Source organism: Pundamilia nyererei, unplaced genomic scaffold, assembly GCF_000239375.1.
Source record: "Pundamilia nyererei isolate P.nyererei 1_Seehausen unplaced genomic scaffold, PunNye1.0 scaffold00171, whole genome shotgun sequence".
Taxonomy (NCBI): domain Eukaryota; kingdom Metazoa; phylum Chordata; class Actinopteri; order Cichliformes; family Cichlidae; genus Pundamilia; species Pundamilia nyererei.
Window position 1 is genome coordinate 1,244,981 of NW_005187572.1, and position 12,007 is coordinate 1,256,987.

At 43.2% G+C, this 12,007-nt stretch overlaps 2 protein-coding genes across 4 annotated transcripts; one reads left to right on the forward strand and one right to left on the reverse strand.

Moving 5' to 3' along the window:
- Positions 1-825: 825 nt before the first annotated feature.
- Positions 826-4,851, reverse strand: LOC102214272 (group XIIB secretory phospholipase A2-like protein). Its single transcript, XM_005746043.1, has 4 exons — positions 4,584-4,851; positions 2,823-2,911; positions 1,381-1,546; positions 826-1,246 (listed from the first exon to the last, which is right to left on the reverse strand). Exons 1-4 carry the CDS (start codon positions 4,849-4,851, stop codon positions 1,128-1,130), a joined length of 642 nt encoding a protein of 213 aa, XP_005746100.1. The 3' UTR covers positions 826-1,127.
- Positions 4,852-6,145: 1,294 nt separating this feature from the next.
- On the forward strand, positions 6,146-12,001 carry LOC102214543 (mucin-17-like). Of its 3 annotated transcripts, XM_005746044.1 has the most exons (11): positions 6,146-6,467; positions 6,545-6,611; positions 7,236-7,526; positions 7,758-7,868; positions 7,967-8,081; positions 8,184-8,293; positions 8,396-8,532; positions 8,832-10,348; positions 10,428-10,520; positions 10,630-10,703; positions 11,509-12,001. In XM_005746044.1, the coding sequence occupies exons 1-11, from the start codon at positions 6,385-6,387 to the stop codon at positions 11,827-11,829; spliced, it is 2,919 nt and encodes a 972-aa protein (XP_005746101.1). In that variant the 5' UTR covers positions 6,146-6,384; the 3' UTR covers positions 11,830-12,001. The 3 variants fall into 3 exon arrangements, with proteins under 3 accessions (XP_005746101.1, XP_005746102.1, XP_013769557.1); XM_005746045.1 differs by lacking the exon at positions 11,509-12,001 and having other exon boundaries at positions 10,439-10,520; positions 10,630-10,697; XM_013914103.1 differs by lacking the exons at positions 10,630-10,703; positions 11,509-12,001 and having other exon boundaries at positions 10,439-10,592.
- The last annotated feature ends 6 nt before the right edge of the window (positions 12,002-12,007 follow it).

Below are 12,007 nucleotides of genomic sequence, written 5' to 3' on the forward strand. Positions count from 1 at the left end.
CAGGCTTTTTATGTAGCGCCACCTTCTGGTCTGTTTTTCACATTATGTTGAACATGTCTTTCATAAAGGAAGTAACCTGAGTCGTGTTCATGTTCGGGGAAGGTTTGAAACTTGAGTTACTTGGGAACTGGTTAACAAGTGGCCTGAGATGAAGAAAACATCACAAAATTCCAAGTCACCCACATTTTAAATAAAATTTAGAATACCGTTATAATCACAGCATTGTCGTGTTTGACCTGAAGTGTTTCAGCACACAAGACTTTATCAGCAAATTAAACAGATAAGATGAAAACTGAGATAAATGTGCTCTTTGTGTTAAAAGGACAAAGGCACGTCCATTATAGGTAATTAAAGACCCTCCGCACTGTGAGTGATAACGTAATTGCTTGATTACTAGTGTCTGTAATGTGATTGCATTGCTGTAATTTATCACTGCTCATGCAGAATCATATTACTGCCTGACCAAAAAATGTAATGTGATTACAGTGGCAAGTTACACCTAGCACTAATAGATGTGTGAAAACATCTGTCCAGTCCTTCAGTGTGCAAAGCAAATGATGGAACGACAAAAGGTTTAGTGTTTGTTTATCTTTGAAACTGTTTTTAATGCAAAAGAAATTCAGTTCACGTCAGTTCTATTTCTACAGTACCAATTCTCCACAACAGTCGCCTCAAGGCGCTTTATAATGTAGGTAAAGACCCGACAATGTTAGAAAGAAACTGTGAGCAAGCACTTGGTGACAGTGGGAAGGGAAAACTCCCTTTTAACAGGAAGAAACTTCACATACATACAGACAAAATTTCTCCTGTATTTTTATGGTTTTAACTAAGGGCTGACTTTGTCAGTAATGCGCCATCAAATAAAAGAAGGCAGCACACACTCAATGGCAGCTGTGTGCTGTGAACCAGTTACTGTCTCTGAAACTCCGTCATGTATCGTTAAAGACTTTTAAACCAACTCTACATGTACACAAATACAGTTTTCATGAGGAATTCAAAAAAGATAAAAGCAAGAACTTCCTAATAAATTACTCCACCTTTGCAACACCACAACTCAGAGCAAAATCACCTGGGAATGCGGTCGCTGCTGACGCTGTTTTATAAACACAGAAGATCCAGTTGTTCATCTAAAGTTCGTCCTTCTCCTCTCCCGGGCAGTAGCATGCTGCCCTCTGGCTGTTCATGTACGGTCTGCAGCCTAAAGTCCACACTGTGTTGAAGAAGGTGTCTGCTACAGTCTCACATGCTGAGAAATAAGAAACAGGACAGCACAGGATCAACAGAAGCTGACGTACTCGGATTACAGTCAGAGATCAGTGATTAAAATATCACGAAGAAGAACATGACGGTGCATGAAAGGAACGTTCAAATATTACTGACTTTCCACTTTGGACACGAAGCCGAGGCTCTTCTTGAGGTCCGAGCAGATGCTGTGGAGGCACCAGCGGAACTTGGAGTCGCAGCGATACTTGTTGGAGCCGCAGGTGTCGTAACACATATCCAGCTGATTGCAGCACTTAGTCATGGCAGGGATGCCCATGTCCATCTGACACACAGCAGGAAAGATCAATGTGTTTGTGTACAAGTGCATTATTAGCATTATTAGCTCCATCAGAAATAGGTTTGTTGTTTGTTCTGAGATCAGGTTTTATTTGGTTTTCATCGGACGAATTTTTACAGCTCTGCTGTCGCCTCTCTGTGTGGACTTTTTGTGTACTTTTTTATTACATAAACAAAGTAATATTTCTTTAGTAAACACCTCAGATGCTTTTAGATTGAGTGCCTTTATTAAAGGTGGAGTTCACCCTCTTTTTCCTCCAGTCTACTTGCATGCACTCCTGTTTTTCCCAAGTTCTCCTGGATTTTAAAAGCATCTCCCACAGCCTCCTGCTTTGCTGTTCCTTCATGGAAACTCCACTAATTAATAGTTGTAATATACAGTAGGTGTTGGCATGTATGTAGTGCATATACTACTTTGCAGACAGAGCTTTCCTCCTGTCTTAACTGCTGTCACTTCATCACTTCACTTCTTTACTTAGAAGACACAGTAAAGATGTAGACTTTAGCAGACACCAATAAATTAATAAATAATGCTGAACTGAGCGTCATGCGTCGCTCGAGTTGTTTTCTTGAGTAGAGCTGAGCAGACATGTAGCTCCCAGAATCAATAAGCTAACAGTGTAAAAATCACAAGTCTCCTGTTTCCAGCTGTGCTGAAGTAACATAACAAGCTGGAAGCAATTTTTCATCAAAACGAGATTTCCTCCGAGCTGCACAAATGAACACAGCGTTGTAAAAAAACAGGGATAAGACAAAATATTAACTGTACACAGCTCAGTTATGGAAAGTCACATATTTTTGTTTTATTACCAATAATACCCAGAAACCTGCTCCTGGAGTTTGAAACCTAAACGTGTGCTCTTTTTAATTTAAGGTTTGCTCTCTTGCTGTTTGTTCATCTGTTTTGGTGCCTGCCCCACCGCGCGGAGCTCAATCCTAAGATATGTACGAGCAACACACTAACTTTCTAAAATCATGTCCTGGTTACTGAAAACAATAAAATGTGTAGAAACAGAGCAGAGGCTTCTAATGTTCAAGATTCACAGAGAGACACATGAAGTCTAAAGAAGACGAAGCTCCAGCAGCTCTTGAAACTGGCTTACACTTTTTCTGATTAGAAGCAAATGCTCATTACTCTCTATGGGGCCTCGATTGTCCTCCACCCAAACTCTATAAGCGCCTTGTGAAGATGGATCCAGCTTTTCATAACAGTATTGATGATTTCCAAATAAATTTGCTCTAAACAGACAGAAGAGACCTACCCCTTCTGGAATAGGAAGACCGAAGAAGTAGGAGCTACATCCATTTGGTTCTGGCATCTGGTAGCCCGAACGAGGAACAGGAGCTTTACCTGAGGGAGAAATAGCAATTAATAAATAAATCAATTAAAATTAATTAAAATGTAGGTCATGTTTTGCAACAGGCCAGCAGGACTGTGCCGGGCTCTGGTTGATACCCCCGTGGATTTAAAATAGATCCATGTTTGCACATAGATGACATGTTGCACATCACTTGATGTTTGACCCAGTCAGCACATAAAACCTCTCCTATCAGAGTTCACAGTCCATTTCCAGGCTCAGATAACAACCGCGACAAATATCAGCGTGTACAAGACCTTTCTGAATAAATCCTATTAGCTCCGAGAGAAGGAGGTGATCAAGAAGTTATCAGGTGAGATAACTGACAGAGTGAGAGAGGAAGATCTGCAAAAGCTGTGCGTACATACTTACTAACTGGGCACATTTGTAATCAGCTGATTTGTGTTTATTAGAAATATCATAAGATGATTACTGGGATTACTGGAATCATGATCGTATTCATAAAGGGTTCAGTTTTAGGGCATTCTTACAATTAAAAGAGCTGGCTGTTCAAAGGTGAAGAGCGGCTTTGTTCAAGCTTTAAATATTAAATGCTTCAAAAAAGGAGGCAGAGTTCGTTTAAGACTGTTGTCTACTTGCTCGAGACAGAGACTCTCCAACATGCAAGAACATGTAAGAACGTGGGGCGCCAGTCTGAAACAATCTCAGAGTGATGTACACAACATAAAATCTTGAAGACTCGGATTATCATTAAAACATTCAGAGAATAAGGAGGGAAGGGGCAAAGCTGAACATCATCCGCTGTCTTCTTTGGGACAGAGCACGTTTGAAATGGACTGAGGCCAAGATAAAAACTCTTCTGTGGTCAGATTCATCAAAATGTGACATTATTTTTAGAAAACATGGATGCCGTGTCCTCCACACTAGAGAGGACAGGACTGTCTGGTTTGTTCAGCCATCAGTGCTCAGTCCTAAAGCCTGCATCTCTGACGCTCGGGTGCATCAGTGGCTTTGGATCTGGCAGCTTGCACATCTGGAAATGCACCATGAATACTGAACGGTATCGACAGGTTATAGAGAAACACATGCTCCCCCATCAGGATGACGCCCTTTTTCAGGGAAGGCCAAGCATATTTCAGCAAAACAACACTAAACCACAAGCTGTTCCAGCAGCATGGCTTCGGGTGCTGAACTGCTAACCTTTCTATGATTTGTTCCTGCCACCAAATTAACATGAACGTAACATTTTTCTCAAAATGTTGCATTTTGTCAGTTTAAAAATGTGTAACGTTCAGCGTCAAATGTTCCATTCTGAATATAATAGGAGTTTATGAGATTTACAAATCCTTCCATTCTCTTGTTATGTACACTTTACACAGCTTTTCAAACTTTTTCAGGATCGGGGATTTAATTTGCTGCTCGTCACAGACCGCAGATGAGGGATGACATCATACAGAGCCAGCAGTAGAAAAAAAAGCTGCCTGGAAACTGAATGTTTAGAGCAGCCTGAAGCGTTTTATCTTTACTGACCTCGTAATTTGAAACTCTGACCATTTCCAGTGCAGGTATCTAGCTTTGCTGTTTATCAATAATTGTATTTATGTATGCTTTTTATTATAAAGGCCCTACAATAATACAAACACAGATGCATACATGGCCTTATACCAGACTATGTAATACCACATGTTCACCTAGCAGACCTACCATATCTGCAGCGGTATTGGCACACTCCGTCACGTCCGCCCATGAACTCCAGCATGGAGTCAAAGTATCCGCCGACGGCCTCAAAGCTGTCGCGGAGGGTCCCTAGTCCCCAGTCCCCATCTTCATCCTCTCCCTGTGTGCTGTCAGCTGCTTGGCCCTGTGCAGGTGGTGCATTTGCTGGGTCTCCGGCCTCCTGACTGAGAGCGCTGTGGATGAACAGGCCCAGCAGGAGCAGCAGGACGGGAGCGAGAAGAGCCCAGCGGGTCATCCTGTGATACAGGCAGCTCAGTGTGAACAGAGAGTTCAGAGAGTGAGGGAGCGACACTCAGTGAGGTAATACTGAAACTGTCTGCGTGACCTGAACTTTAAACCTGACTCAGGGACGGCCTCATATGTGGAGGAACAAAGTCCGGCTTCTATCTCATCTTTTTAGCATATCTGAACTTGTGCTGTTCCTGTTGATGGATGACAAAGTGCGTTTGTTCAGTAGCTCACACAAGGTGATCCAATCACACACAAAGCAGACACATTGCATTGACAATCCAACACAAAGGGCAGCACATTGAACACATTTTATAAGTGGTCAAAACTTGTAAATAACTCATGAAAGAATAAAGTTACGTTGAAACCAACCACACCATTGTTTTTCTTGTGACATTACCAATAAGTTTGATGTGTCACATGGCCCTCTTCCTATCGAAAAAACAACAGTTGTATCCAAGATGGCCGACTTCTAAATGGTCACCACCCATCTTGAGGAGTTTGCCCCCTCACATATACTAATGTGCCACAAACAGGACTTTAACATCACCAACCATTCCCATGTTATTATGGTGTATCCATGTAAATGGCCCACCCTGTACATTGAGCTGGAGTTAATATTTTTGGCCAGGTGCTTTATGTGGCACAAGATCTGAGGTTAGGTGTGTGTAAGTATTGGTTCAATGCTGTCTAAAGTACTGCTTTCTTTGATTCACCTGCATGATGATGTAAGCCCGCTTCTGTCTGGCACGCTCACATGCTGACAGTGTTAATTCAACTTTTAAACGTTAGGGCCAGTGTGCCACAACAACCACTTTTAAGCTGTCACCTCTGTCTGGTCTTTATGATGCTCAGCTCTTCTCCATCTTTCCTGCTCTCTTGATTTCCCAACCTGCTGGACTCCTTGAACCTCTGAGACCAGGGTTGGACCAGTTAAACTGAATTATCAACTATCTTACATATTTCATAACATCATGGTTTTAATAATGTATCTTACATTTTTTTTAAAAAGTAACAAAGGTGGATAACTCAGATTGCACTGATTGTTTATTTCAGTATCACTCTGTGAGAGACAGTCTCACACACTTGGCTTGGTATTTTATATTACTGTCCGATCAAATATGGTAAATAACTTCAAAAATGCGCTGTTATCAAGTGAGAATCCAAAAGGTTTCAGGGCTGTGCCATTACTGCAAGGTTTAACACAAGACGATACAAATCTTCACCGCTAGGCGGCGACAAGCGTCCGTAGCGTTAACCCAATGACCCTGTCGTATGGAAGTGACGTGGAGTGACGTAAATATCGAACACGGAATTAAATGTTTTTGTTTTTTTTTACACGGAATTAAATGTGAACGGCTGAATAACGTCCCGTCATGTACACAAGCGAAACCCCGATCGCTGGAGCGACCTCTGATAAAGTGATCCGCGTGACGGCGTAAAGTGAAAGACGTTTATTTCCTGTTTGTTTTTCGATATCGGACCTTTATAACTCCGGACCGAGCTCTGTACACACAGAGACGCACATTATAGGAGTAAGATGGCTTTTGCGAACCTGTTCTCGAGGCTCTCCGCTGTGGATGAAGGAGTGAAGAGTGCGGGGCAGCCTGCCGTCACGCAGCGGTACTTAATGAAAGTTTACCGGGGTTAGATCTGTTTTTATGGCCTCCTCTTCATCACTCACTCTCTCTGTTTGGCAGGAATGAGCCTGGGGGAGGTGGGAGAAAGAGGAAAACTCAGTACGAGCTGTTTGGATCTCACAAAAAGGTGAGCTAACCTTGGCATTAAGGTTTGACATAACACATTAAAACAATATATTTTAGTTTGTCATAGTTTGAGTTCAACCCATCCTGTCTCTACGACAGCCAATCATAAGAGAGTTGCTTAAAAACAGGAGGGCCAGTGTCAGATAAGCGCTGTTTCTTTTAACGTATCATCATGTAGAGGTGTTCGCTTCATCAATCGGTGACCTCCAGCTTCCACTGGTGGGTTTGGCATCAAAGTGTTGGGGGGTTAGTATCAAATGTGTGGTAGCTGGGATGAAAATTAGCTGCTCCTTCATGAGTAAGGGAAAGAGAAGACAGGAGATGAATTGGGGAAGCACTGGCAGTGATGCTGGGACGGCTGTGCTGTGGGTAGTGACTGAAGGAGTGGTGGAAAGGAGCTTCTTGAAGAGTGTCTGGTTTGCATGATCTCTCGCTGTTCAACAACATGCAGGATAAGGGAAGAGCTTGAAGAGCGCTATAATGTGAACATTTGGTGTAAAACTCTACCAACCTACCTGCTGTGGTGAGCCTTTGTGGCCAAGGAGCAGCCGGTAGCTGCTAATAAAATAAAATGTAGAACTTTTATTTTTTTATATCAAATTTTTATGTGTTTATTTTTCTGCAGAAGCCGTGTGTCCAAGCCCAGGGAACCAGAACTCGAAGTAACGCCAAAGCTGATAACACAAAGGACAAAGTGTGTTTAATGCAGAACAGCGATGGTGAGCAAAGACTGAGCAAAGGCTTCAGTAACAGAGGCCGTCAATCTCAAAGGCAGAAACATCTGAAGAAGAAGGATGGACAGAAAGATCCATATCAGCACAAGGAGGGACGGAGAGGGAGATTTTCCCGTGGACAAGGAAGACCGATGTCTGGAAGAGGTGGGAGAGGCGGAAGAGGACATGAAAATGACATGATGGTAAGCAAGACTCCAGGATGGCTTTAATTACAAACGCCATCCACCGTCGGCTGGTTAGAGCTGCAGCAGCTTGAGTTTATGATGGATTGGCTCGCCATTTCATGTCACGCCATCAGTACAAACAGATACTCGGATCCTTCGGCGTTAGTTGGAATATTTATTGAAGCGGACACATTAATTCAAGTAATCCTTCAGTGGAATCAAATTTAACTTGTGTCTCCTTTATTTTAGGACTTTCAAGTGAAGCCAAGGTTCATGACTCAGGAGTTCAAGGACCAGAATGCGCTGTTGGTGGACGGGCGGTTACTTTGTCGACATTTTCTTTACGGACGATGCCTAAAGGCAGGTTGCATCACAGCTGATTATTTAACTTTACCTGAATCTCTTTTTTTCAGACTGCAAAAATGAAAAATGTGCTTTCTTTCCTTTCCTGGATACAGGCTGAGAGTTGCCAGCTGGAGCATATTCAGGGTTACAACGATCTCATCAAAGAAGTCTGTAAATTTTACATCCAAGGCTTCTGCACAAAAGGGGAGAGCTGTCCGTACATGCACAATATCCTTTGATATACTGTTGTAAGCTGCCACAAACACATCTCGTTAACCAAATGAAAGCGGAGGTTGTTGGCTGTCTTGTATTTCCTATACCAAGCTGCACAGTCTTTTCCTTGCAAGTTTTTCCATAGAAAAGGAAAATGCTATCAAGGAGAAGACTGCAAGTTTTCTCACGAGCCGCTTACTGACGTCACAGGAAAACTGTTGGATGAGGTGTGCATGGAGAAGTCAGGCATGAAAATGGTCTCAAAACGTTTTGCATGCATTGCTTTGTGCTGAAATCAAATGTAAATGCTTTGCTTCTTTTCACTGCAGTTATTAAAATGGCAACGTGACCTCTCTGAGCTTGCAAAAAAAGCTGAGCAGGAGCCTCTGGGACAGCTGGCGAGCAAAGAGGAGGCAGGAATGACAGAAACAAACGGGACCCCCAGTGTTTTCATGGACCCGCTCAGGTATGCACCTCTGAATTTAAACATGTCCTCATCCTCACGTGCAGTAAGTGTAATTGAAGGATTAGTTCATGAATATGAGACCGACGACACAGAAGATGGGCTTTCATGTGCAGGCATAGACTGTACATAAAAGATGGATTACATTTTCTCTGGACTACAGAGCAGCAGACATTAATCTGAACACGACTCGCTGCTGTATTCTAAGAGGAACTTAAGTTGTTACGATGCTTTTAGCCTTTAACAGGAATTTTTCTGATAATCCATGCACGTTACCTTCACTGGACATTTTTATTTTTCAGGCCTAACTTTTACCGCAGCGCAGATGCAGCTACAGAGGGGGAACCCTCAGTACACCAGATACAAGAAATGGCCACAGTTACAGATGAAGCTGTTCTTCGGTGTGCAGCAGACACTGCCCGACCTCACAGCCCTTCATCAACCAGCAGTAACTGCCCGGAGCCAGTTTGTTATTCAGTGGAAGCCATGCTTGGACCTCAGCTGTACAGGTCTTTCCCTAGCTTCTATAATACTCCTGAAAGGAAAGAATCTACTACCCCTTCTGCCGCAGAGACCACCACCGAGGCCACTTTAGGCTCCACGACACAAAAGGAAGTTCCCTATTCTGTTGATGCTGTCCTCAGGTCCTTAAAATCAGTGGAAAATTACACCCTTGGTCAAAGACTCACTGCTTCAAGTGTAAAAACGGAGGAAATCCAGGATCCTCTCTTAAGTTCACAACATCAAGTACAAAAAGTCTCACTGAGTATCAAACATGAGCCAAACAAACCCTTCAAGAAAATGTACAAGAGCCTGTCTTCCCTACAAGTGCACGACAGCCTGATTTCTAGCTCTGATCTTATTCTTTCCTCTGGTACTCAGCAATGTGGAGCTATACCAGAGTCCCTGAAATCTGCTGAAATGGCTTTTCATGAAGTTAAACTGGAGCGTTTGCATCCTCCTGTTATAGATGAAGATAATCCTGCATCTTCCAAAAGCAAATCGGACATGAATGAAAGCTCACAGCTTCCTACAGATAACACCCGTCCTCCTAAACATCTCTCGGGTATTTCTACCTCTCCAGGCGTCTCAGAGTTTAAAAGCAGAACTTCTGCTCCTGTTGAACCTGCAGATGGCTCCATTAAGACGAGTGACTCTGCAAACATTGCCGTTCACCATTTTGCAGCAAAGCAGCTTGCTGAGATCCCTCGGTACCCAAGAAAGACAAAATCTGTCTTCCAACCCGGTGCACAGAAACGCTGTTCTGCTAAAATGTCACCGGAGTGCAGCGGGGAGACTCCAACTCTGTCCGATTGTTCAGCTGGACGTAAAAAGACTCAGAAAATCCCCTTCAGTTGCCTTTTTAAAAACCCAATCGCTGAGAGCGTGACACCGACACCTGACCCAGTGAGAGCCTCACAGCCTGCACATTTCACCAGCAAAGAAGGACATTTAAAAACTGAAGTCAAACCTGAGAAAACCTCTGCTGCTTCCTTCCTCAGCCTTTTTGCAAACCCCCTCTCTGAGACTTTGAGTTTGCCTCCCTGCAGTCAGGCGTCAGCTGAAAGTCCTTTTCAAAGCGTTTCTAATGTAGAGTTGGCTCCTTCGTGTGAAGTCCAAACTGATGTCAAACAAAGTCCTGATAGTTGCTCCACAACCTCTGAAGCTGAGCCTGATCCTGTGAAGCAGCCAGCAGATCCAGCTTGCAGCATCGTGCAGGATTCAATCAAGGAGACTTCCTCCAGTCCAGCTCCGGGTGGTCCGAATCCATCTGAAACTCCGGCACAGCAGCAACTGCCTCACGTCTCATCGCCCACAAGTAAGGATGCGCTCAACACGTACAAAAATGTCTAATGTCCATTTGTGTGTCTGAAATGTGCTCTTAACGTCTGCCATAGGGGCGCCTAAGGATTCAGTCCTGAAATCCCTGTTTGTGAGCCTGAGCCCATACCAGGAGGATGGAGAGCAGCGGGGCGGCATTCAGATCAGTGGTGCGCCGTTTATTCACGCCCCCTAAAAACATTAAATACTTTAAATAAAATTTTAGTGGAATGAAACAGAAATCTGTTTTTTTTTTGTTTTTGTTTTTTTAAATTTCAGAACTAGAAATGAGCAACAAAGGTCGCGTCGGGCACACTTTTGGAAAACAACAGCACGAAGAAAAGAAGCATCGGGTACGTGAATGCATGTTTAACATAAAACAGTTTAGGTTTAGGCCACGCCCCCAAACTGAGCAGAAAGAAGAAGCAGCAGAAAGAATCTGCTGTTTTCAAAGAATCAGGGTCAGTTCAAACTGTACTTCTTTATCTGCAAGACTGTTAGTGTGGAAGAGAAGTAGATGCTCTCTTCAGCCTCATCAGCCTCCACAGGCAGTAATTCTTTACATCGACAAGGTTCTTCAAACGTTTTAAAGCCTGAAAAATCAACAAAATTAAGAGCGTAAAATGACTTAAATTTCCCATAAATTTGATGAAAGACTATATTTTTGAGACTGGTAGGAAGAAAATACAGCTTTTAACTTAAGTTTTGTTACTGCTCACATTTATTGTCTGTTTGTTTTCAGTGGTGATTGTACACATTTATCTGTTTTAAGATTTAGGTACGTATGCATTAAGCTAATCGAATAATTGGAGAGAAAAATACAAAATAAAAATGTGACAAATTGGTCACAATGGGCTGGCACGGCTGCAGGGCCAACTGTTCAAAATCCAAAAAGGTTTCACCTTTCATATTATTGTTCATCGGCAGTCAAATATAATACTGCATTTCAGCATTGTTTGGTTAGTATTTTTCAAATGGTGAGGGGCCCTGTTTGGAGTTGGTAGTTACTGCTGTAAAAAAGCAGTTTGGCCTCTGAAGTCTGTTTATTTCAGCAGTTTAGTGTTCGTGTGAGAGTTTTTACACAGACACTGATCAGAGATGATTTACACCTGAATATTGTGAGTTTTTCTATTTATTTCTTTGTGCTCTGCTCCTCAGACGTCCAGCAGTCGGCCCACCGTGAAGGCGTCTGCACGCTCAACAGACGACCAGCTTTCTTTTCAAACTCCTCAGAACTCCTCAGAGGTAACAGCAGGGCCGACCCTCAGCAGTCCAGGTGTGACCGAACCTCAGGTTAGAAACTCTGGCACGTACAAGCTGCCACTGGAACCAGCAACACCGGAGATCAACCACCACACCGACCCGAGAGAGATGCACTGCTCTAGGAAAGAAAAGAGGGGGCGTGGGAGGGTGGGGGTGACTCCACTGAAGGACCTTTTTAAGACTCTGGACAGCGCTGTTTTCCACCTGGGACGTTAACGTTGGGTTTCCTCTGTTAGATGCAATCATAGCAAAAATCATACTAGTGATGGGACTGTGAGTGTGCACTAAACCTGCACGTTTGCTTGTTCATCCATGCATCACCAAAGTTTTGACTAAATCACATCGGTGCATCAAACCAGATTACCAGTGTTTGCACAGTCCTGTCAGTCTTTTG